This window comes from Prunus persica, chromosome G4, assembly GCF_000346465.2.
Source record: "Prunus persica cultivar Lovell chromosome G4, Prunus_persica_NCBIv2, whole genome shotgun sequence".
In the NCBI taxonomy this organism is placed as follows: domain Eukaryota; kingdom Viridiplantae; phylum Streptophyta; class Magnoliopsida; order Rosales; family Rosaceae; genus Prunus; species Prunus persica.
The window spans coordinates 3,699,642-3,725,544 of record NC_034012.1 but is presented as its reverse complement, the minus strand read 5'-3'; the positions used below and the strand labels follow the sequence as shown (position 1 = coordinate 3,725,544).

Below are 25,903 nucleotides of genomic sequence, written 5' to 3'. Positions count from 1 at the left end.
AAGAAAATGATATAAAAAGTTACAAGAAGAAAAGATTGAAGCATTCAAACGAAGCTACCATAAATAAAATATTGCTCAAAATGAAGATGATTTTGACTCTTTATTTTCTCATATCTCGGCCGTATTTTGCTTAGAGATATATACAGTCCTAATGTATTACATCCAAGTTTGTTCTTAGTGTGTGGAAGCCTAAAAGAAAAGGCACATCCGTGACTGGAAGATATACACGGGTCATTATAAACAAACAAATTAAGAGACTAATAATTAGTATACAACAACTAGAACTCGTTTTATGAACAAATAATTGGTGATCAAATGTAAAGAATGAACCATTTGGACGAAGGCACAGCGACTGTTAAAACCACCTCTGCAGCTTCAAGCATTGAACCCTTGCCGGATTTGCAGAACTTATAAGGATGACATTCTCGCTACTTGTTTCATTATATCGTCCATATCAGTCTGAGCCCCAGATTATCAAAGTCGAAGCCAAATTTGTGCCACAAAATAAAGCATGCGAATGCCTAGCTTAGCAAACTATCATATTGCTTGAGTGCGAGCTGCTGCCCTTGCTCTGGCCACGGACTTTGAGTAGAGTTCTTCGTACTGTGATGCCGAAGAGTCCCAACTGAAATCCATATTCATGACCTTCTCAACTAGCTGCTGCCAACTATCGGGCTTTCTCGTATAGAGGTCAAATGCACGTTCCAAAGCACCGTTTACTCCCTGTCCACATTCCAAGCCAGGGCACAATTACTAAAGTGGAGAAAGATCAAGACAAATAAGGGAAAAGACGAGGCAAAAGATCTTATATCAAATTCAAAGCCTTGAGCACCAATGCCAGATGATTAGAAGAAGAGAAAAGTATCTTTGTGTAGAAGCTTTACCCGTTCATCAGCACTCAAGAATGAATATCCATTCCGAAACTGAACAGGTATGGTGTCGTCATCGACATCAAAGACACTGCACAAGAAGAATTTAAGAAATTCAAGGTTCCTCTTGACGGAATAACCTAAATCATTAGTAGAAGCTATAAATAGGTCAGGCATTGAGAACCCACCTATCATTTAAACCACCAGTTTTTCTTACAATGGGTATAGAACCATATCTCATGGCTATCATCTGCACAAGAAAAAACAGAAGTTAAGACAGCAAGATGTAGTGAGTAATGTGCTTCAAAGTTTTTCACAAGCAAGAGAGCAGACTTTACCTGGGTAAGTCCACAAGGCTCAAAGATAGATGGGATGATGAACATATCAGAAGCAGCAAAAATGGAATGGGAAAGAGAATCATCATACTTCAATATCAACCGAATATGATCATGATTCTCAAAATGGTTTGCTATACCCTCAAATTCCCTCTACAATAGAAAACACAATAAGAAACCTTTCAGTTACTGATTAGAGAAAGGATGATAACATGATATTATACTAAACCTAATATATTCTAACAGTAACAAACATAGCCAGAATATAATATCACAAAGAAAGGTAGAGCAGTGCCTGAATATGATGCACCGGGCTTGAACCCAGAAGTACAAACTGTCCTCCGAGCTCCAATGTTCGATATATTGCATGTCTGATAAGATGTACACCTTTCTGTGGCACCAATCGCGTTATGCAACCTACCTATCAAAGGATTGATCAAACAGTTTCAAGTAAGAATTCAAGCTGCTTCACCAATTATTGATCAGGCTCAACAAAAATAGAATAACAGATGTCAAAGATGCCATTTCATATGGAATGCCAGATATGATCCAACATGCAGAGTATGGGACAACCAAAAGCTCCAGTGTAAGGTAAGTATTTAATATCTGAAGCACTACCAAAGATAAAATAAGAACTGCAGAGCCTTAAATATTGACTTCATCATGGCTGGCTCTGACCATCAAACAGTGAACATGGATACCACTATATACAACATACGGGGTTTGAAAAAGTAAGCAGGAAAAAAAGAGGCTAAAGACTCATTGGTTATTGCAAAAATGAATTGTTAAGAAAGCATTACTCTCACCTACTCGAGAAAAAAGGGACAAAACAAAAGGAACTGCATGCAGAGCTACTGGGATACAGCAGAAGGGGAGAAAGAATTGTATGAACAAAGAGAATAATACAAGATTTAAAATCCACAACACAAGTTTCTGTAGTTATTAACTTTATCTCCAATTAACCAATCAATGCAGTATGAAGATGAATCAATAGAAGGCCATAAATTTATAATCTTTACTGAAGACAGTCTTATGAAAATAATAATAATAATAATAATAGTATATACTGAACACAGATACATGATACATCTCAAATCACCGATGTTGCTTTTTCCTCACACATATGATTTTTCCAAGTATGATTTCTTGAATAAGTTATGAAATTATTATTGACATAAGGGATTGAGTGAGAGATCATGCCTGCATATTTAGACTTAAAACAGCAGAAAAATCATGCGTAATTTGACAATTCATAGAAGAAAAAAAAATTGAACTGTATGGTGATGGCTTGCATCACAAGCTTAATTATCTGATGTTCAGAAAATATAATTACCAATGGCCTCCTGACATCTGCAGAAGAAAGCCCTAGATTCCTCCTTATATCTTCCTTATTCTCTGCTTTTCCCTGAAGATCATTAGCATTGTACTGTACTTTGAGATGCGCATCAGTGGCAGGATTCCACGCATCAGCATCAATACCATTTAGAATCCCAATGAACTTTTTAGAATGGAAATTGAGTGTTGAATGGAGACCATGTCCTCCCTGTAATGATAGTAAGCAACTATTATAATACAAGACGAAGCTCAAAAATAACCAAGAACATGGAAGCATGACTTGCAACATCAGGCAACCATGTGACTGATGCAAACACTCAACATACTGGGCTAACTATGCTTTTTACCCATAGCATCTTAATCAATTTCAAAGATGCGTAGCGTAATGCTAATTTTACCATGTCCTGATAGTTTAAAACAGAGACTGCTGTGCTTTCTACGTTAAAAGGGAAGAGGAGTTTTTATTCTCTTTTCTCGTCTGTGAAGTGTTGTTGTAAACATAAGTTACCTAAAAAGAATGTGTACTAATGTCTAAAAACAGAAATAAACTGGGATATTGCGTATCCAACAAGAAGAACCTTTTGATTAGAATCCAAATTCTTGAGGTCCAACAACTGATGACTTTTGTATCAAAGCTCTCACAGAAAAGCACAATTTGAAAGTTTTTTCTTCCATCCTAAGAGGTTGACACCATCTCAACACAGACCCACAAACAAAATCACACTTTCATGTGGATATTTCTAAGGTGCCGGGATTACTATTTATACAAGAGAGAGAGAGAGAGAGAGAGAGAGAGAGAGAGAGAGAGAGAGATTCACACAATTTATGAGAGAAAAACATTCATCCGGTGATGTAATTCGATTCTCTAAAATCAAACGTCAAACGAAAACAATGACTATAGGCTGGGTCAACCAATTTTGAAACTGAATCTGATGCTTATTACAAGGAAAAAGCCATACCTCAGCAGTCCGAACCTCTTGCGCATAGGTGGGCGATACTGTTGTCACAATATTAGAGAATACAACTGCACCCTTGAATAGAAAAAGTGTAAAAATGAAAATGGAATCAGGAAAAGTTTTGTCCACTCCTAAAAGATGCTGGTCATAGACGAATCAACAATTGCTATACCTTAACAGCATTGATCCTATCATGTGATGAGTTGTCCTGCATTCTATCTGGTCTATTTAGCTGGTTGACATCAAGACCACAAGATCCTAATTCTGAAGCAGGTGCAGTCCCTTGGTATTCAAAGTTGTGGCATGTAAAACATATTCTAGCCGAGTTCAATCCCTTTGGGGCATATAAATCCCAATAAAGTGGAGCCTAAGAACAGAAACAAGTCAGCCACCAAAACACAGAGAGAGAGAGAGAGAGAGAGAGAGAGAGAGAGAGAGAGAGAATCGAGATGGTCAAAGGAGAGCATGGGAAGAAAAATGAAAGCTTAATGGTCCATACAACAAAAGCTGTCTGCCAATCATGGCAGTGTATTATGTCTGGTTTCTTGCCAGATTGAAGAAGTAACTCAAGGGCTGCACGGCTGAAAAAGGAGAATCGCTTAAAATCATCACGTTCTCCATAAAACTGTCCTCTCCAGAAGAACCTATCAGGATGAAGAGGCTCAATAAAATAAACAGGGAGACCTGCATAATCAGCACTACAGTAAGAATCCAAGGCTAAATATGCCACGCAAACAGAAACTTTCAAATTCCGAACCTTCAACTGTGCCAACCCAGACTTTACTTTTGAATAGTCGACCATCAAAGTAAGACTCTAAAACCACATCTAAGGCCTGTATATGAACAAGTTATAAGGAATGTTATGAAACTCAAGTAGAAAAACCACCTTTGCTCAAATTAATAAATATTCTGCATACCCTTAGGTCACGAACAAAATCATACTGCATGCAGTCATATTTGGGAATAACAATTTCCACAAGGTGCCCCTTCTTCTGCAGTGCTTTACCAAGACCAGCCACAACATCCCCCAAGCCACCAACCTGTAAAATTAACAACAAATTTGATTAACTTCTAAAATGTCATTAAACACTATGGAAAAGCAATCTACCCTCCCCACAGTAAATGATAGACCATCCTCCTAATTCAAAGAGAGCCACAAGAGATTAAGGAAAAAGTAAAATCTGCACAAGTGATCCATTACGCACAATGTACCACTTCATCAACAAAGGTGTGACTTTAGTTGCAGGTCCCTGTAGGAACCAAGATAGGTTGAAACTATGGCATGTTTGGCAAACTAAAATGCAAGTTCATTGAGATGTCCCTATACAAATAAAAAAGTACTTTTTCCACATATGAATATCAAATAGTGTTCGATGAATTCTCAAATCTGAGTTGCAGTAATAATAGTAATTATAGCTTGACATTTAAGAAATCACACTCAATTCTTTTAATAAAATAAAGTAAAAAAAGAAGACACAAATGTATAGAGGCAAGATGAACTCGCCTTAGCAACTGGTGCCATCTCTGCTGCAATATGAACGACATGCAATCCTGGACTAAAAATCAACAAAGTCAAAGATTAAACAGCAGCTTAAACATAAAACCTTGCATTTCTAATACTAGAAAGTTCATACCTTGTCTGTGACGACGTCAGTCTGAGAAATGTAGACACAGCCTCGTGCACGTTCTTTTCCTTGCATGCCATGTATGAGTCATGAATACGTCGATCTCTCTTCCATACCATTTCTCTCAACACCTTGGCATCATCGATTGATATTTTATTCTCAAACAACCAACCATCAATTATAAGCAATAAACGACTCCAAAATTCCCAAGGCATATCATCCACAGGTTCATCAAGTGCCCGTCTCTTGCTTTCTTCCTTTAGAGTATTTAGTGTATCTTGAAATTCCTCCACAGATTCTTGATATAATTGAACATAAGAATGTATCTCTTCATCAGATTTTTGAAGCCGTTCCTCCATCAGTTTTATCTTCTGTTGCATTAGTTCATTATATTGTTGCATCTTTTCTGATGACTGCTTATAGACATTAGCTTCTTCAAGAGATTCTTCCAATTTATCAACCTTTTTTCGAATCTCCTGGTTCTGCTGTAACACTATAATAGCTTGATCTGCCTGTTTGGTGGCCTTATCTAGCAGCAGCTGCAAATTTTCCACCTTGTCCCACAACCCTTTGCATTCAACTTTGAGATTGGAAAGCTTGGAAACATCTTCCTGAGAAACTGAAAGTTTAGACTCCAACTCCTTCAGGGCAGACTCTAAAGACGACCGTTGCTTTTCCAGCATTACCACTCGTTCATCCGTATTCTTCACATTGCTAAGCTCCTCCCTAAGCTCTTCGACATCATTCTTCAGGGATACATTTTCTAATCTCAATGAATTAAGATTGGCCATAAGAGCATTGATGCTATTTCTGTATGGCAGAGGGGCTTCTTCATTAAATAGCTCGTTTTCATTCTCAAAAATCTCAACCACCTCACCTCTTTCAGCACCACCACCATTTAACCTCAGCTCATTCTGCATCTTATCCAACTGGTCTCCTAAAAGTTCCACCTTTATTTTTTCCTGGGCAGCTACTCTGATCCGCGCATCAGTCTCTGCCAATTTCATCTCCAAAGCATTCATCTCTCCTTGCAATGCCTCCTTCTCACCCAGAATCTTGTCAAGGTCTTGAAGCGCATTAACCCGAGCTCGGTTGAGAAGATGGATATCTATGGCCAACAAAGATACACATATACATTTATACATATATCAAATAAAAATAGACTCACAAACAGTAAATTAAACCACATGAGCAGGGCAGAGCATTATCCTACTTTTCTCTGCATTTCTTATCATGCCAACCAAGTCCTGTGTATTATAGGCCTGTAAAACAAGAAGCAATCAAATTTATCAACAAAAAATAAATAAATAAAAGTTCTGAAAGCCAAAGACGAAGAGTTACCGAAGGATTTGTTTGATCAGACGGAGCTAGAGCATTCGAAATCGAATCGTTTGCATTGTTAGCGTGAGCTTCATCATCAGAGACGCTTTCTGGATTCAAAACGGGGACAATGCCCACCGAAGCACTCTCAGATTCAGAGTCGTCATCGCTATTGAACTGGAAATCTGTAGTTGCCGAAGACTGTTCGACTGCGTCTTTCTTCTTCAATTTTTGCCTCTTATTCACGCAATTGCAACTGCACAAGTCGAAATCCAACCAAAAGAACCATCATCACCACCATCACCATCACTTGATCAAGCAGATTGAAGTTCGAAGAAAGTGATCGACAAACGAGTTCACAGAGAGAGAGACAGAGAGGGAAGCGTACCTGAGATTACGGTGTCGAAGCTTGCACGAAGAAGCAGGAGAGTAATGAAATGAAAAGCGAGAGTTAGAATTTGAGCGCTTGGAGTTGGAGCTGGAGCCGCTAATGCTAATCCTCTGGCTCACGAACCAGGTGGTTAGCCTCACCGCCATTGATGATCAAAACAATCTCTCTCTCCTCTCGCTCCTTGTGTGAGAGAACGAGAAGAAGTGATTTCTTTGCCACAACGAACTATCTGGTTTTCTGTAATCTCAGGAATCGGGTAAGTCTAAGCAGAGGTACTCTATAGTCTAAGGAAAGTATTCGAATCTTCTTCCTTTCTTTTTTTTTTTTCTTTTCTTTTCATTTTTCATTTTTCCGTTTTGTTTTGTTAAAAAAACAAAATTAGAAGCAGGAGCGGTGTAGAATGTATACGAAAAGTTGGGCGCATCACCTTATCCGTGAAATCGAATGGTCATGAGGTGTGGGTCAAAGTGAATTTTGGGCGGGTCCTTCCACAAAATTTGGAACTTATATCACGTTAAAATAGAAAAATTATCATTAATAGGAAATAAAAGAATTCGGAAATTAGGTTTTGTGTTTTTTGCTATATTCGAGCTCATACTAAAACATAAAACTCATGTTTAAAAATAAAATAAAATAAAAGGTAACAGATTGTCATGTGTCATGTTACTTCATTTTATGGAGTGATCAAAGTTCAGGGAAGAAAAAAATGAGTGAAATTGCGAGTTATGGAACTTGGAAGCAACGTTTTACAAACCCGAGAAATTAAATAATTTTTTGATCGATCGGGTATAAATATATAAAATACATCATTTTCACAAATAACGTTAAAATTTTGGAAAAGTTTATAGTGACTGATTATGTTGCTAGCAAAGCTGATCAGACAATCCACAAACTCAGACTCTGTTTCAAATGAACAGAACCCCCAGCTTCTTCAAGAAACCATCTTTTTCTCTCTGTTTCAGCTCCTCCTCCTCACACTCCACAACCCATTTGCCTCTTCAGTCTTCGTACGACCTCACCACCTGCATTTCCTCATTGCAAGCATGTGCTCGCCACGAGAGCCTCAAAAAGGGCAAGCAAATCCACGCCTACATGCTCACCAATGGCTTCCTTCACTCCCCTCTGTCCATAACCAGCCTCATCAACATGTACTCCAAGTGCAACCAAATGGACGACGCCGTTTCCACCTTCAACTATCAATCTCTTGACCACAATGTGTTTGCTTACAATGCAGTCATTGCTGGGTTCATTGCAAATGGGCTAGCTAGACATGGGTTTGAGTTTTACAGAAGAATGAGGCTGACGGGTGTTGTGCCCGACAAGTTTACGTTTCCGTGTGTGATCAGAGCTTGTAGTGGGGTTTTGGAGGTTAGGAAGATTCATGGGTTGGTGGTTAAATTTGGGTTGGAGTTGGATGTTTATATTGGTAGCGCTTTGGTGAATACGTATTTAAAATTGGGGTTAATGGATGAGGCACAAGAAGTGTTTGACGAATTGCCTGTGAAAGATGTTGTGCTTTGGAATGCAATGGTTAATGGGTTTGCACAGATTGGGCGGCTTGAGGAGGCTTTGGTGGTCTTCAGGATGATGGGTGAGGAAGGGGTTGTGCCGAGTAGATTTACAGTAACTGGGGTCTTGTCAATTTTTGCGGTGATGGGAGATTTTGACAATGGGAGAGCAGTGCATGGGTTTGCAATGAAAATGGGGTATGATTCAGGAATTGAGGTTTTGAATGCATTAATTGACATGTATGGGAAATGCAAGTGTATTGGAGATGCCTTGGAGATTTTTGAGATGATGATTGAGAAGGATATATATTCATGGAACTCAATTATGGCAGTGCATGAACAGTGTGGCGATCTAGATGGAACTCTGAGGCTTTTTGACAGAATGTTGAGTGCTGGGGTTCTTCCTGATTTGGTAACCATCACGACGGTCCTTCCAGTGTGCTCTCATCTGGCAGCATTGATGCATGGTAGAGAAATTCATGGCTATATGATCAAAAACGGGTTGGAGAAGGATGTGAATGAACATGTGGATGATGTGCAAATGACGAATGCAGTCATGGACATGTATGCAAAATGTGGGAGCATGAGAAATGCTTATATGATTTTTGATAAGATGAGGAATAAGGATGTGGCATCCTGGAACATCATGATCAAGGGTTATGGCATGCACGGCTATGGCAGCAAGGCATTGGATATGTTCTCTGATATGTGTGAGGCCCGAATCCCGCTTGATGAGGTATCATTTGTTGGGGTTTTGTCTGCGTGCAGCCATGCAGGTTTAGTGAGAGAAGGTCGTGACTTCTTGAGACAAATGAAGTCAAAGTATGGCGTGGTTCCAAACATTGAGCATTATACCTGTGTGGTTGACATGCTTGGTCGAGCGGGTCATCTGCAGGAGGCTTATGAATTGGTGCTAGAAATGCCTATTGAGACCAATCCTGTGGTGTGGAGGGCACTACTAGCAGCGTGTAGACTCCACGGGAATCAGGATCTCGCAGAGGTTGCTGCACAGAAGGTGAATGAACTTGATCCGGGACACTCTGGTAATTACGTGTTGATGTCGAATATTTATGTAGCGAATGGTCGATACGAGGAGGTATCAGAAGTTAGACACACAATGAGACAACAGAATGTGAAGAAGACACCAGGCTGTAGCTGGATTGAGCTGAAGAATGGTGTGCATGCTTTTATAACTGGAGATAGAGCCCATCCTAAAGCAAACTTTATTTATGCTGAATTGGACTCATTGACTGCTCGGCTTCGTGAACATGGATATGTGCCTCATTTCTAGAACTTGATTTGTACTGAAGTTCAGTTTAATAGCAAATGTTTTTATTTTTCCATTTTCAATGCTCTCTCATCTGGAATTGCTGAATGCTACTGGAGACTAGAAGTCAAATACGAAATGGCTTGTGAATGTTTTGGTTTTGGATGATTTTTTTAAGCAGTGTTTGAAGAAATCTGCAGCTGCATCTCAAGGACTTGACAAGCAAGTCTTCAGAACATATGCATAGCAAGAAAATTTCCAGCCGTGATTTGAAACACTGAAATATCAACAAGATATTGAAACTCGAGAAAAATAACTGGAATTTGTTTATTTAATTAATTATCTATAAATTGACAAGCAATCCTTTGTTTTCAAGTTTTTAATCAATGGTTCTTTTTGTTTTTTATAATACACGCAATAGTCTAAATTACAAGGAGATGAGATTTCTCACACACACTATCAAGATATCATAGGGATTTGAATCTGAAACTACTAGTTTTCAAGACAAAAGCTCTTTTCTATTAAGCACTATTCATGTAAATTGCTAGGGTAGTCAATATTCATGTACATAGTATTTGCTTTGCTATTTACTATGTCACAATGGAGTGGAAGTGCTTAAGGGAGACAGATTTTCAATTTTTTCTCCAAATTTGTTTTCCAAAAAAAAAAAACCCGACCCGCCTAGGCCGATTTTTCGAACACACTTATATCTTATTTCGATAGACACGAAGCAAAGTTGTACTTTCTACTTTCCCCGGGAATAAACCGAAAATTCGTTTTTGTTCCTTCACTTCTTTTCAATCGCTTCCATTTTCCCCCGAAGTCCTCACCTTTGACGGAAGCAAAAGGCTTTTCGATTTCCCAATTATGGCCTGCACCGTCGCAATTGCTCTGATAATCGTCACCACAACGTTGATCGTGGCCCGTCTGCTCTACGTTTTGCACCGAACCGGCAAACCCCTCAAACCCAGAAGCTCGAAAGGCTCGGCTCCACAGCAACCCCTCAGCACCCTCATCGTTTTAGGCTCAGGGGGTCACACTGCAGAGATGATCAACCTCTTGTCCGTGCTGCAAAAGGACAGATTTGCCCCCAGGTTCTACATTGCTGCTGCCACTGACAACATGAGCCTCCAGAAAGCTCGCCTGCTCGAAGAGACTTCAAGCTCACAGTTCATGCAGATCTACCGAAGTAGGGAAGTGGGTCAGTCTTATATCACCTCTGTTTGGACTACTTTGATTGCTTTGGCTCATGGGTTCTGGCTTGTGCTCAGAATCAGACCCCAAGTGGTAATTTTGGTGTTTTCTTCCTTATTTCCTATTCATTTCTATTGATATGTGACTTTGGAAATTTTGAAATCAAATCATTCATGATCAACCATTTTTTAATTGCAGATTCTATGCAACGGGCCTGGGACTTGTGTTCCACTTTGTGTAATTGCATTCTTGTTTAAGGTCTGGATGCAATTCTTTTAGACCCTTTTGTTTTTTTTTTCTCTTTTCTTTCTTGGGTGATTGATTGCCCTTTTAATACTGTGATGTGATAAATTTGGAAACTTTTTGATTCATGAGGTGATATTGGAATAATGCAGATTGTGGGGATTAGATGGTCATCTGTGTTTTATGTTGAGAGCATAGCAAGAGTGCAAAGGCTCTCCTTAAGTGGCTTGCTGCTTTACAAGTTTCACATTGCGGATCAGTTCTTTGTGCAATGGCCCCAGCTACAGAGGAAGTATCCTCGAGCTCACTATGTCGGTTGCCTCATGTAGTTGGTTCAGTTCTGCTCCTGGCATGGGTACTCTCACTTTAACAGTTAACCTCCAAGTTTTTGCAATGTAATGTGCATTTCTTAAGTTTCAACAACATGTTATACTTCTTGAGTGAGGAAAAGTGTGCTCTGATCCCACCAATGAGGATTGGATCAGACAATTCGGAACTATTCAACTGATGTAAAGTTCATTGCTTAATCTATATGAATACTTTTTGGGGAATGTCAGAGATCAAAACTTATGCACAACAACTAGCTTCAACTTTGATATTAAGAAGAATAATTTAACTGTGATGGCATTGTCATTTGTTAAAGCTAGGCATTACGTCTTTACCTTTTAGGTTCTGTGGTCTTTCTCCATTTGGGTTAACACTTCCATAGTATTTGGCACTGGTAATCTTTTAAAATGTTGACCTTTTATGATGTACTAACATATTGAAGCCATAGTTCTAATGCGTAAATCCAGCATGTGGGGCTTAGCTGGGGAAAAAGAACAGAGTAGTAATCAGTCAGTTTTGGCCAAGTTTGCACATTTGGATTGATATAATTGTAACAAAAGCCCTGGATTAATTACATCTGATTTAGTTCTCTGAATTTAAGTATGAAAGAAAAAAATGGGGTAACTACTGTAGGACAAAAGAAAAACTGCAACTGTAGTCAATCTTAAATAATTCCTTGAAGTTGATGAACACAAGTTCGGATTATTTCACAACCTCAGAGAGAAATAAGATGGCTAGAACTTTTACTGATTGATGATGCAGTAAAAAGGTATAGGTGAAATGTTGCCGTCTTGTAATAAAAACAGGGGATTAGAAGAATCAGCAGTGTTTGTGCTCATAAGATGTTTCTCTCCTTTGTTAATGGATCTTCAGTTGTTGGTCTTACAATCACCTCAAAAGTTGTCCTCTTTCAGTAAAGGAATCATTGAAATTTCTTTTACATGTTTAATTTCAGCCTTGGACTCTAAATCATCGAGATAGTGCTGATAGAGATATGAAGCGAAGCCCCAGAGAGCCAATACCGTGGCAATCACCTTTATTCCGTCCATATTTTCCTTGAAGAAGATTACAGCTAGAACTGGAACAAGGGGCAAGCCAGAAGCACTTATAACATTGGAGAATAAGGAAGACACCTCAAAAATCAGTCCTATTGCGCCAATGTTGAAGGTTTGCCATGCCGTTGCGGTACAAATCAAAGTCAGAAAATAGGATGACCTCCCCAGCTCAAACTCCTCCATCTCTCTCTTTAAACCCTGCCATTCTTCACTGATGAAAAGTCCCACTAGGGTAGCACAGGTTGCTACGAGCGACTCATAGATTATCATTTCTAAGACTGTTACAAATGTTTGCGATTTTAGAACCTTTTCGAAGGAGAACTGTGTGAGGGAAAACATCAAACCGTACCCAGCAGATGCACCAACCGTGCAAATGACTCCGACTGTATACTTCTCTTTGGAGATTCCAGTGAGGTTTACCGAGTTGGGGTGAAACACAAGCAAGGTGGAGGAGATGGTGAGAATGACTAAAGAGTTGACTATACAAGGGGTGAACTTCTGTGCATTAAGGCAGAAAGAGAAGAAAGCATTGAAGGCCAACTGGGATGCACAAATCAGCGAAAAGGTAGAAACTGGAAGGTACAATAGACCTATAGAATACAGAAAGCTGTCTGCTGCTAGTAACACACCAAAAGAAAGATACATGAATGCAAGTGCCGAGGCATCTGGCTGGTTCACATTGCGGTCGAGGGCAATCTTTTTGGATGATAAGATGCAGTGGTAAGGGATTAGGATTGGGAACCCTATGAATTGCACCAGGGTTGCCATCCATAAGTTTTTGCCACCTTTGTTATAGTACAGTCGTCCCAAGAGTATAGCTGCTGATTGGCCAGAGAAGACAAAGAATGTATAGATGGCCATACGAACCCACCATGTAAAATCTTTGAGATGAGATATTGTTGCTTGGTGGGTGATTTTCTCAAACTCAAGTGTATTAACTTCTTCACCTCCTTTAACTGTTATGAAACATATATTTGAATTACGATGGGGGCAGCTTCATCTATGAGTTAGTTCATCAATAAATTCACCATTTCCTTTAACAGCGGATGAAATAAAATCTGTAGAGTGTTTTTTCTTCATTTATTTTCAATGTAATAGGCTGTCTACAGGTTTCTATTACATTCACTCAAACATACAGTAAGAAGAGTAAGAAGAGTACAATTCTATAGTCTTATTGAGTTCATAAATTAAAAGGAAAAAAGATCCATGAAAATGCTTTTCCGAATTTATTTAGGGAAGCAACAAACAAATCTGAAAATCTTTGTGCAAATAGAAATCTGGCTTACCTATGATGTGGGGTTGCAGATCTTGAGCCTTTCCCATTTCAGAGGTGAAGAATCTTAAAAGTTATACAGCAGAGAGAGAGAGAGAGAGAGAGAGAGAGAGAGAGAGAGAGAGAAGAAGAAGAAGAAGAAGAAGAAGAAGAGCTCCTTTGCAATATGAATGGCCTGCAAGTTTTGCAGGTGATAGGTGTCCAGTTTCAGTGATTTGAGGCCTTGGTCCACAATTAACACGTTACTGCACCATTTTCAACATATTTGGGAAAGCATATGGGCTGCATCATAATCATTATTCTTTGTATGGCCAGACTGGTACGATTTAAAACATGTTTCAGGCACTTGGAAAGAACATTCAATTAGAAAATGATGTTTTCTTTAATCAGAATAAGGGCATCTATATGTCACAAACCAGTCAACATATAATTAAGAACGACCTGTAGTTAACTAAGGGGAAAGCTTGTAATTCTTCTTTTGCATAAAACTAGACTTGGATTGATGATATACAGAAGCCAATCTATTCAACCATTAATTTTTTTCCAGTGATGAAGCTTTAGAAACTTCACCATTGACATTTTTGTTCTCATTCTTGGACTTACGATCATCAAGGTAGTGCTGATAAGCATAAGAAATAAAGCCCCAAATGGCCAAAATCATGGCCATTGCCTTAATTCCATCCATTTTGTCGTGGAAGAAGATCACAGCTAGAACTGGAACAACAGGCAAACCCATAGCACTTATGGCATTGGAGAAGAGGGAAGAGGCCTCCAAAATCAAGCCTATTGCGCCAATATTAAAAAGCTGCCATGTTATAGCTGTCCATACCAAATTCATAACATAGGATACCGTCCCTAGTTTGTACATCCCCATCTCTTTCTTCAAACCCTTCCACTCTCCGCTAGCGAAAAGCCCGACCATGATGACACAGGTTGCAAGTAGAGATTCATACACTATCATATCCATGACCACTCTAAATGTCTCCTTTCTTATAACCCTTTTGAAGGCAAGTTGTGTTAGGGAAAGCACCAATCCATATCCGGCTGATGCCCCAACGGTGCATATGAACCCGATTGCATACTTTGTTTTCGATCCTCCACTAGGGTCATCCCCAGAGTCGCCTTGAAACACGAGGAGGGTGGAGGAGATGGTGAGGAGAACTAGAGAATTGACAATGTAGGGAGTGAACTTTTGTGAGTTGAGGAGGAAGGAGAAAAGTGCATTGAAGGCCAATTGGGATGCACAAATGAGGGAATAAGTAGACACAGGAAGGTAAGCTAGGCCTACAGAATACAAGTAGCAGTCCAATGCTCCTAAGAGGCCAATACAGCCATATACTGATGCAAGGATTAAGGTGGACTGTGGTTTGAATTGGACAGTACTATTTTTTGTGATTGGATTTCTGCTTGCTGCTGGGATGCAATAGTAGGGCAGCAGGACAGGAAAGCCACAAAGTTGTACCACTGTTGCCAGCCATTTGCTGTCACCGCCTTTGTCGAAGTACAATCTTCCCAAGAGTGTTGCAACTGACTGGCCAGCGATGACAAGGAATGCATAAATGGCCACTCTAAGCCACCAGTTGAAACTTCTGCGCCGAGGAAGCAGTGACCGGTTGGGAACATTTGTATGCCCTGGTGAGCTTGCTTCATTTGCTTCCTGAGCTATAAGAACAGATGTTATAAGGAACTTATGAGTTAATCTTTGAAATTGAGTCATTTTACTGAAGTGGTGCTTTATTTGTAACTTCAGTGTTGCAGTGCCCAGAGAGTTTTAGATGTTTTTGAACATCAAATTCTGTCACAAAGTTTCTCACTTGCAATACTATGATTATGATAATAAATAAATAAAAGTTGGGATTTTTCAGAGTTCTCCCTCCAACCCCCTCTTGTAATTTTTATGACTCATAACTCACAAGAACAGAATTCACTTCTGAGCATCAACAAGTAGATTGACTTAAGCATATATCAGGTGCTAACTTGCTATTCTCTGATAAGATCACATAGAAGTAAACTTACTGCACTAAAAACAAATTGGCCAAAGCCTGTGAGTAAATGAATTTGACATACCCATGATGCTGAGCTGCAGTTCTTGTGCTTCTCCCATATCAAAAAATCAAGAGAGAGAGCGAGAGAGGTCTTGCTTCAATTCACATGAAAATATTATTGGATTAATCTAAATGTAACATGTTGACTGGTGTCGACCAACCAGCATGGGATTGAAGAAACATTTAAAGACATGCATGCAATTTTGCAGTAGATATAGACAGAAACATGGATATTTTCAATTCAAAGTTCTAATAGGCCATTGCCACTTGCCGTTCTATTATTGCTTGCTTTATATATTGTGTTCTCCAAAAACTGCAAGTTGCAACAATAATATCATATCATGAATAAGACAGGCTAAATTTTGATTACTTCTCTTTGTTTGATATGCAACTCGACCTCTTCTCAGGCGGCTGACGACTTAGAGATCATTGAAGAAGAAGATGGCCACCCACGCCTCATTTTATGGGCCCCACGAGTTGTTTGTTTATCAACACATTTATATACGTGGCACAGCAGAAGCCAACTCTGCATGGCCCATCATCATCTTCATTACAATCTGAAGTTTCAGTGTTGATAAGGTAGTGCTGTGGTTGTACATTTTTCTCCTTTTTGAAAGCTGTCAAAATGTCAAGCTCTGTAAATTTGGCCTGTCCCTGGTACTAGTAAAGTTAATTAATCATGTTCCTATTTCCAAAAGTTACTATCCCGATCAAACTGTTAAAATTATGCACAATTGTGTAGATTGAGTTTAATTTAAATTACTATAACAATCCTTGTCCCTTCAAGGATATCCGATAAAATTGGAACGATATTGAGAAAATTAGCATGTTCCCTGCACAAGGATGGCACTTATAAGATGCCACATAAATCACGTCTAATGCTATACTTGGGCATCTGTTTAGCTTTTGAAATTTGTTTTCTTTAGGTCTTGGATTCTTGAATGTTATACTTGATATAAACAAGCCTGTCTAACCGTTGATGTTCTCCTGTGGGAAAGCTTTAGAAACTTCACCAGTGGCATTGTTTCTCTGTGTCTTGGACTTGCGGTCATCAAGGTAGAGCTGATAAACATATGAAATAAAGCCCCAAATGCCCAAAACCATGGCCATTGCCTTAATCCCATCCATTTTGTCATGGAAGAAGATCACAGCTAGAACTGGAACAACAGGCAAACCCACAACACTTATGGCATTGGAGAAGAGAGAAGAGGCCTCAAAAATCAACCCTACTGCACCAATAGCATAGAGCTGCCATATTATAGCTGACCATGTCAAGTTCATGACATAAGATAACTTCCCTAATTCAAACCCCTCCATCTCTTTCCTTAAACCTCTCCACTCTCCACTGGCGAAAAGTCCCACCAAGACAGCACAGGTTGCAACTAGAGATTGATACACTATCATATCCAAGATCACTGCAAATGTCTCATTTCTTATAACTTCTCTGAAGACAAGCTGTGTTAGAGAAAGCACTAATCCATATCCGGCTGATGCCCCAACTGTGCATAGAAACCCAATCACATACTTTGTTTTCGAGCCTCCAATTGGATCATCAGCAGAGTCGCCGGCTTGGAACACAAGGAGGGTGGAGGAGATGGTGAGGAGAACTAGAGAATTGACAATGTAGGGAGTGAACTTTTGTGAGTTGAGGAAGAAGGAGAAAAGTGCATTGAAGACTAGTTGAGATGCACAAATGAGAGAATAAGTAGATACAGGAAGGAGAGATAGGCCAACAGAATACAAGAAGCAGCCTAATGCTACCAAAAGGCCAAGAGAGACATAAATTGATGCAAGGATTAAGGTAGAGGGTGATTTCAATGGGATATTATTAGTAGTGATGTTTGTGGTTGGGTTTCTTCTGCTTGCTGGGATGCAATAGTAGGGAAGGAGGATGGGGAAGCCAGCAAGTTGTACTAGTGTTCCCAGACATTTGCTTTTGCCACCTTTGTTATAGTATAATCTTCCTAGAAGTGTTGCAGCTGACTGGCCGGCGATGACAAACAGTGTATAAATGGAAATTCTAAGCCACCAGTTCAAATTTCTACGCCGGGGAAGCATTGGTTGTTCAGGAACATCTGTGCACCCTTGGTGATTTGCTTCATGTGAATCCTGGACTGATAAAAGTGAACAGATATGCAAGGATCAATGTTGGAAGTTAGTAGTGTAGTGCTTTGAATTGTTTGTAACTTTTGTGTTGCAATGCATTATCAGCTATCTGATCTGCAGGAAAACCCAGAGAGAAATTGCATTATCAGCTATCTGATCTGCAGGAAAACCCAGAGAGAAATTATGTTTGCACATAAAGCTCTGTCATGTCCCCTTATGTCTTTACATTGCAAGTAATGCTTGCTTCATTAAGTTATTCATTAAAAGAAGAAGAGCCAAACTACATTCAATTCATTGATAAACTTAATTGGGATTCTTGTTCTAGCCAACTCTTTTCCTAATCAAATTTTCATCCTAGGAATTATCTAACTATCTACTACTTGATAATTGGATTGACTTATGCATATCAGTTGCTATTACTCTGATAAGATCACATTGAAATAGACTCGCTGCACTTAAAAATAAATCAATAAAAAGAGTTAGTAAGTAAATGAGTAAGGGACATACCTATGATGTTGAGTTGCAGTTCTTGAGCTTCTCCCATGTCAGAGGTGAAGAAACTGACCAAATGGTGGGGAGAGAGAGAGAGAGAGAGAGGCCTTATTTTAACTCACATGTAAACTTGGGCATGGAAATGTGGAGTGTGGTGTGTCATTTAGCAGGGCATTGAAGAAACAAGTAAGACAAGCAAGCAATGCAATGAAACCTTGGAGTAGATACATGGGTTTTTCCAATTGACAATTATAGTTGGCCATGCTCTTTTATCATTCTTGTTTTACTCTACTTCTCAACAATGCAAGTTGTCAAATTTATATGACAATTTTTTGGTGCTCAAAAAAGAAATTGTAACTATCAACTATTTATATTGGCTTCGTAATTTCGATGCACAAGGATAAACAACCAATCTTGCCACTGACAAGTTATGAACATGCCCTTGCCACCCTTATCCTATATTTGTTGAAATTATGATGGGCATTTTAGAAATATCTATATTGTAATGGAAATGGATGTGTAATTTCTCTAAATTCATCTGTTTTGAATTGATGTAACATCTTTAGGTTTGTTCTAACTAATCACATTTTGTATTTGGATGCTCATATGGGGGCTCATGGAAAGTGTGAAATACCTAACTGAAAATATGGCAAAAAGATACCCGTACGTTTAACCCAACTATTTATTTCCAATTCACTGCACATTTTTTGTGTGAAACATTTTAACAATAAACATAACAGAAGATCACATTGCTCATGAATATTGAACTTGACTTACAACAAACAACAAATCTATGTCACAGGGATCTACATTTTTTCTTCAATGATTTAACAAAACTGTGGGAAAGGAAAAAGAAGATACATGGCAATCATCTATATTTCAAAAGAATTCCTTTCTCTATTGCTTCCTGCCACCGCCTGCCAAACTTTCCAAAGGCAAATCTAACATCCATGTTCAAGCTTTCACACAGCAATGGACAGTGCCTTTCTCCTTGAAAAACTGTTGGAATCTCAAGCTTTGCAGGCTATATTTGCAACCAACATCTTCCAACTCCCTTATTAAATTCTTTCTATATTTGCACATTCAACAGGAAACATCTGTATAACCCTCTTTTGGGTCTTCTTCGTTAAGCCTGTCACAGTAAAAACCCATTAATATATGCAACTATGAAGACTCCGACAAGTTTTGAAACTTCTCGATAAAGCTAAATCACAAAAGCTCTGCACAGCATCTAAGAAACAACAACAAATGAGTGAGCAGCATAAAGCAGAAGGGTTCTTACTGGTCAATGAGGTATCTGAACAAGAATGAATGAGATGAAATACAAACAAGTAAAAATGGCCGCCCCTGCAAGAAAATTATAAAGCAGCCTTTGGTTGTCTTTTGTGGGTACAAACACTGTCTTAAGCGTATTAGTTAACTCGAAAAGCCGATGAGATACCTACAGAACCAATAGAACAGCAGGCAAAGGTGAGCACTTGTAAGCATTGTTGGCTTGCAAACTTTTTAAGGGTCGCATAAAAATTCCCTTACCAAAACATAGATGGCAGTTGTCAGCATGAAGTTGAGCAAGGGATATTCTGGAATGAGAGAGAGAAGCCACTTAGGCTGTCCATTAGGTGTGTTTGATCTGTACATGAACATAGGAATTTTTTCATGTATTTTCATATGAAAAAAGAAAAATTTGTAAATAGTAGCAGAACTGACAGGCAATTGTAAACACTAATACACTGGTTACAAAATGTATGACTTAGTGGTCATAGTTAAAGAATAATAAGGAAAAGAAAAGGGTAAAGTCACATACCTCAGCCAGATATGGAACTGTGAAATATAGGTTTCCAAAGTAATCTTGCCAAGCCACCTAGCAATACAAAGTGAAATTGTACACACAAAATGATCAGTAAAACTATTCATAAACATGAAAAGCAAAAAATTAGGACTGAACAATTATTAACCCTGCAAGGGGACTGCAGGTTTTGACTCATTACAGTTTTCAGTTAAGAATACATACGCAAAGAGAGTCAAAGAAACACCCCGCAACTGCTGAGTAAAGTTCCGCAGACATATATATACACTGAAATCAATAAGCAGAGGTGAAAAATAAGTCACTAAAATGAACTGAAAAATATAGTTCACCAAATATTGAACTTCATCTGATAAAACTCCCAACAAAACATTCCCTTTCATTTGAAATAGAAACAAAAGTCTTAAAACACGCACGTTATCGGAATCCATGATGTGTAGGGATGCAACTTGTTGTATGAAACCTTGTCCAGCTTGTAAATATATTCATACCACAGATAACCAACCTAAAAGAAATAATGAGCATGAGATCTCATTACAAGATTAAAACATTAGCCATTAAATAAGCAGATAACAATTACCAGACAAAGCATGAAACTTACAAACACAGAACCGGCAAATATTCCTGCTTTAATTGGGACCCTCCTTTTGGTATCAGATTCCTCCAATTTATCCATCCATTTCTCCACCTAATATATATTATGTTTAAAATTTCAGTAGTTGGAGTAGCAAGAAAGCAAAAGCAACCAGATACCTAGATATTCAGGAGATTACATTAGGATGATAATAGGCATATATCATTCCAATAATCCATATGTAGCGATCAAGTCCTGATCTAAAATGCCATTCATGCAGACGAGGGAGATCTGGTTTTGCAGGATCAGTATACCCTACAGGACAGAAAAATACAAAACAAAGACGATAAGTTTTAAGCCATGTGTGAACCAGTAGATATTCATCCGCATAAAAAAATTCAAGAATCCCACATCAACCTATTTTTTCTTCTTCTTTATATAAAAAATCTAAAATCAACTTGAGACCTATTGTAATTTTTTTGTTCGGCTAAAAACCCTAAGCCCTTAACCTGAAAGTATTTGTCAAAGGTCCGAGTATGAGCCTACCAAGAATAGCATAAAATAAAGACTCTAGGATGAGTGTAAACAAATTTCTAACAAGTCTGCCTAGAGTAAGAAGAACAGCCATGCTGAAAGGCTGAATTATGAACTAGGTTCCTGAATTGTCCCACTGTTTTTTTCTTTTTCTTTTCTTTTGGTTTGAATTTACAACAGTAAAAAACATAATAAATCAAAACCAGAAAGCTGAATGGGTTACTCACCCAATAAGAAGGATAATGGACGAAAGAATATTTCAAAAACTCCAGGTATTTCCCAAATCAAGATAACCGCAAGAAAGCATCCTAGAATCTTTACAGCCATCACTGATCTGATCTCATTGTACTTGCTAAAGATGCCAAGGGCTCCATACACCATAAGAGTGTACAGAGTGTGCATTGGACAGATGTAATACAACATATAGTCGTTGTTAAGAACAATACAGCAAAACGCCACAAAAAAATTTAGCCGCCACATCATCTGCATTGTACAAGAAAGAGTACAAGCATTTTAGATCATTGGCATAATACTCCCCAAAGAAACTTGTGAGATGATACTGCCCAGAAACAGCATTTTACCTGAGCAAAGCGGGCGAGGCTAAAATCCTTTCTAATGTAGTAGTAGGAAAAGTTTCCAAATCCAGTCATCCAAACATATGCAGCAATAAAGACACGTATTGCATTGTAAATCTCGCTTGCGGCAAAGTAATGGTACATTAGAAATAGGACCTGCCAAGAAGCAAAAGAAATGAATTTTTGATAATAATAGTACATAAATAAGTTACTTGTTACAAACAATGTAGTAAGAGAACTGAGCTCTATACATTGGCATTCTGATGTTCAACCGGAAATGAAAACTAAAGTGTACTGATGTAGGTTTTTCCCAACAGAGATCTGATTAACTCTAAATGAATAAAATGAAATTAATAGCTTCACACCATCCAAATTTAACAACCAAAAAAAAAAAAAAAAAAATTCAAAGGATGGCATATGCTTGTTCCAGCAAGATGAGCATGGATGGTGTCACAATACACACACTCCAAGAGTAGAAAGAAAATAATAGTGGCAGTTCACCATGAGTACAAGTTCAAAATTCCCCTCCTAAAGAAAAAATGGAGAAAAAGTAACCAGAGCATACAATTCTTTCCCAAACTAAATATATGTTCCCTACAAGTTATGAACTTGGAAAAGAGTACTTGCCTGCATCCACCCTTTCCATTCCTCCGTCTGATGCCGATTCAGGTAAAGTATAGATTTTCCAGAGAATGCTGATCTGTCAGTATGTTTCTTCAAAGATGTCACTGCTGAAACTATGACGAGGAGAAGGTACAGAAAGAGGAACAGATCCCGATTGTAATTCTGTTCAAAAAATAACCACAAAAGTAATCAATGTTTACAACAGTAAAACCTGCTTATTGTGCTTAGCAGCATGTGGTGACATTAAACACGTGACAATAGTAACACTGCCATCCTTAACATTTTTCCTCAATAAAGATTCACTCAATTGAATAATTCCTTTAGAAACATAGAAGCAATATTAAAAATAGTATCTTATTGTACCAGGGCGTGAAATGATGAGCAAGATGTGTAGGTGAATGAAATAAGGCACTTATGGCAGAAAAGGACAATATGGAAAAAAGCTAATAGATTAGGACCTTCTATGGGATCATACACACTTAGTATCATGGGAATAGTATTCCTGTTCTAATTTCAATCAAAGCAACTAGAGGTAATTAAGAATACATTAGGGAAGCAGAACAAATGTACCTTTGTAGAAGACCCCAGTATACTTGTGCGGTCACATATGTAGAAATAGAACAGAATTGCCCCAAGCTCAGACCTATATTTGATGTCAAGTATTATATAATTGTACAATAAGAAATTTGGTCCTGAGAAGATACGTTGCGTACTAATTACTTACATCACTCTAAGAGTTGCTCTGTTTTCAAGTAAAAAAGAGTCATCCATAGTCAGAAACCTAGAAATTCATGAGAAGTGGAACGTGAGAAAGACCTTCAATAGTAATCAATATGAAAATTCAATGAAGATACTGTATATTATGGGTAGTAACCTAATTAAGTTTATTTTAATGGATGAACTATTAAACTTTGTAGATGCTGATCTCGAAAGGCCTCCTTCCAGCAAAACAGCCCGATCATCTTCCTTGATCGTTTCCTCTCCCAACTCAACCAGATTAGTATCTGAATGACTACAATTGAAAAAACAAAAAATGAACTTAATTGTTCAGAATCAAAGAATATTGACTGGAAATATCATATCTTTGAAAATCCTTGTATCTCATTGCTAATCAAACACAAATCTAAAGTACTATTACTACTCATCTGACATATCTGTACTAGAATTAGTTCAAAAAGTACCATAATATCCGGCCACAAAAACTCTACATTGGGCCTGGGTGGGCTACTTGTGATTGAAAACTGAGGAGGTAAAAGACATAAACACTCTATGTCACACTTACCTCAAAGTCAAACTATACCATTGTGAACTAGGGAAGCCCACATTCATGCATCAGATAAGAGAAGTGAATACAAATTGAGATGCTTTTCTCCATCTTTTATATTTCCATAGAAGGTAAGTGGAAACATCCAAGTTGATGCCAATAAAATTAAACTAAAACAACCAATTCATATCTCCAGTTTGCAGTGAACGAACTTACACTTTAGGATGAGATGAAGATTTTTTATATTCTAAGTACTCCGAATATATCCATGTGACAAATACTGGGATGATTCCAAGCAAAAAAGACACCTGAAGCATGACATGGAAAGCTTCAGTAAATTTGTTAGGACGATTCATGAAAAAAAAAAATGAATGAATGAGCAAATAGAAAAGGAACTTAAAAAAGGAGGGAGGGGATGCAGCACTGAACTACATTGGTGTTCTTCAATTAGCACAGAGGATATGATTTGTAGATAAAATGAGGGAAACAATAAATTAACCATATGTAATTAGCTCTTAAATTGGGAAAATTAACTTCAAAAGCATTTCTTCTCAAGAAACCTTAACCGGTCTCAAGTTTTGGAGTTCAACATAAAGAAAATTCACATCTTTGGTGCTTTAAACATCTTCGGTGAGACTTTGAGACAGCAAAAACTCATTAATTTAAACATTACTACCCAATTGATACTAAGATGAGGCACGTCAGGATGAATTCATAAACAGAGCTAACTTAAAATGATCCGCTATAATACCTAAATGCAATAATCCCACTAACCACTACAAAAGGCAATGGCAATACAAAATAAAGCAATCTTTCTTTAGATCAAGAACTTAAAAACCAAAGAAATTTCTTATTGTTTAACAAAAATTAGAAACCAGTAGTTCATGGACACTCACAGATCTTTATCAAAATTACGCAACTATCTAAGCAAATGAAACAGTCTTAGCAGAAGAGCAAATTACGTAAAAAATGAATACCCTGGCATTCATTCAAATTAAACTACCTGTCCAGGCGTAACTGGGCCAGCGTCCACCATTTCCCGATCCATCAAATCGGCTCCAAACTACAAAACCCAGAAGAAAATGAACAAAAAGTAGTAGAATTGGGAAATACGAAACGTAGATCGATGCAGAGAAAAAGTACCTAGTTGAAGAGTTCAGAGAGTGAGTACTCTATCGAACATTGGGGATAAATACGAAACCCTAGCTGAAGATCGAAGATGAAGAAGAAGAAAACGTGGTCGTTTCAGGCTGTTGCTTGAAGAATAGGGAAAATGTCGGAAGGTACGTCCCTCTCAGTTAAGTTTGTTTTTCCTCAGCGGTTGTTGATGGTGGTGGTTGTGGTTTGATTGTGGTTGCCCTTTTGTTTTCTTTTTCTTTTTCTTTACAGCATAAGAGAGAGAGAGAGAGAGAGTGACTTAAACAAAATTAACAAAATTTTAAAAACATGTTAAAGTTTGGTAATTAATTTCAGGTGGAGGGATTTGTTTGTTTACTGTTAAGGACTAATTTAACAAATTCTTAATCCAGTTAGTAATTAGTCATGTTGACCATATCGTTGACTATATTTCTTAACAGAAATGGAACCCAAAGAAATAGAAATGTAGTCAAAGGTTGTCATTAAAATGTCTCATTTTAAAAGGAATTTGGTTTTTTTTCTTTGGTAAATACCACAAAGTGTCATCATACTCGAAGTGTGGAATTAATCTCGATCGGAATTCGACTTGTCCTTGACTGCAAAGTGCTTCCAACGAGTTTCGAATGGAAAATTGAAAAATGCTAACATGGTGGTCATAATTAACATTTGTAATTAAGCACTAATAATTGGGATTGGAAAGGAGTGTATGGCACGACTATACCAGAAATATTATTGATTAATTAACCATAATTAATTAATTAATTAATTAATTGAAGAACCAATGGACCCTTGAGATTATGACCTGAGTTTGGAGTGAGAACAAAGCAGAGCCAATTCTCTCTCATCTCTTACAATAAAATGGTGGTGTGGGTTGTATTACCAGCTTAAACTTTGGGTATAATTATGTGCATATTAAGAAACCCACCTAATCATTTTTCTTTAACCATTTTTGGCTGTACTAAGCTTAGCTTCCTAATGCTAATCAAACTTTATGCTTGGACATTTTCTGGTAAATCATACCTTGACAACCTGACAGAAAGACATATGCTT

General features: G+C 38.1%; 7 protein-coding genes across 8 annotated transcripts; 2 read left to right on the top strand and 5 right to left on the bottom strand.

Annotated features, from left to right (window-relative positions):
• On the bottom strand, positions 44–7,257 carry LOC18779558 (probable starch synthase 4, chloroplastic/amyloplastic). Its single transcript, XM_007213641.2, has 16 exons — positions 6,829–7,257; positions 6,462–6,696; positions 6,334–6,382; positions 5,130–6,228; positions 5,000–5,051; positions 4,413–4,535; positions 4,253–4,328; positions 3,995–4,179; positions 3,668–3,862; positions 3,499–3,570; positions 2,538–2,747; positions 1,500–1,625; positions 1,208–1,357; positions 1,058–1,119; positions 885–960; positions 44–723 (listed from the first exon to the last, which is right to left on the bottom strand). The coding sequence occupies exons 1-16, from the start codon at positions 6,975–6,977 to the stop codon at positions 538–540; spliced, it is 3,045 nt and encodes a 1,014-aa protein (XP_007213703.1). The 5' UTR covers positions 6,978–7,257; the 3' UTR covers positions 44–537.
• On the top strand, positions 7,579–9,756 carry LOC18778803 (pentatricopeptide repeat-containing protein At3g14730). Its single transcript, XM_007212746.2, has one exon. The coding sequence runs from the start codon at positions 7,741–7,743 to the stop codon at positions 9,628–9,630; it is 1,890 nt and encodes a 629-aa protein (XP_007212808.1). The 5' UTR covers positions 7,579–7,740; the 3' UTR covers positions 9,631–9,756.
• LOC18781214 (UDP-N-acetylglucosamine transferase subunit ALG14) lies at positions 10,168–12,414 on the top strand. 2 transcript variants are annotated; one of them, XM_020562192.1, is made up of 4 exons: positions 10,168–10,893; positions 10,999–11,058; positions 11,196–11,398; positions 12,326–12,414. In XM_020562192.1, the coding sequence occupies exons 1-3, from the start codon at positions 10,474–10,476 to the stop codon at positions 11,370–11,372; spliced, it is 657 nt and encodes a 218-aa protein (XP_020417781.1). In that variant the 5' UTR covers positions 10,168–10,473; the 3' UTR covers positions 11,373–11,398; positions 12,326–12,414. The 2 variants fall into 2 exon arrangements, with proteins under 2 accessions (XP_020417781.1, XP_007212033.1); XM_007211971.2 differs by lacking the exon at positions 12,326–12,414 and having other exon boundaries at positions 10,170–10,893; positions 11,196–11,663.
• On the bottom strand, positions 11,713–13,968 carry LOC18778212 (probable purine permease 10). Its single transcript, XM_007214422.2, has 2 exons — positions 13,712–13,968; positions 11,713–13,381 (listed from the first exon to the last, which is right to left on the bottom strand). Exons 1-2 carry the CDS (start codon positions 13,746–13,748, stop codon positions 12,264–12,266), a joined length of 1,155 nt encoding a protein of 384 aa, XP_007214484.2. The 5' UTR covers positions 13,749–13,968; the 3' UTR covers positions 11,713–12,263.
• Positions 14,146–16,135, bottom strand: LOC18780299 (probable purine permease 9). Its single transcript, XM_007211347.2, has 2 exons — positions 15,766–16,135; positions 14,146–15,360 (listed from the first exon to the last, which is right to left on the bottom strand). The coding sequence occupies exons 1-2, from the start codon at positions 15,800–15,802 to the stop codon at positions 14,231–14,233; spliced, it is 1,167 nt and encodes a 388-aa protein (XP_007211409.1). The 5' UTR covers positions 15,803–16,135; the 3' UTR covers positions 14,146–14,230.
• LOC18778218 (probable purine permease 9) lies at positions 16,713–17,885 on the bottom strand (the record flags this gene model as incomplete). The annotated part of the gene is made up of 1 exon (XM_007213489.2): positions 16,713–17,885. A coding segment is annotated over one exon (1,173 nt), but the record flags the coding sequence as incomplete, so codon positions are not given.
• LOC18780982 (protein REDUCED WALL ACETYLATION 3) lies at positions 19,006–25,304 on the bottom strand. Its single transcript, XM_007211353.2, has 17 exons — positions 24,860–25,304; positions 24,720–24,779; positions 23,933–24,024; positions 23,327–23,464; positions 23,177–23,233; positions 23,023–23,095; positions 22,456–22,614; positions 21,835–21,984; positions 21,481–21,736; positions 20,919–21,034; positions 20,747–20,833; positions 20,562–20,650; positions 20,353–20,415; positions 20,146–20,202; positions 19,875–19,971; positions 19,624–19,782; positions 19,006–19,473 (listed from the first exon to the last, which is right to left on the bottom strand). The coding sequence occupies exons 2-16, from the start codon at positions 24,762–24,764 to the stop codon at positions 19,627–19,629; spliced, it is 1,635 nt and encodes a 544-aa protein (XP_007211415.1). The 5' UTR covers positions 24,765–24,779; positions 24,860–25,304; the 3' UTR covers positions 19,006–19,473; positions 19,624–19,626.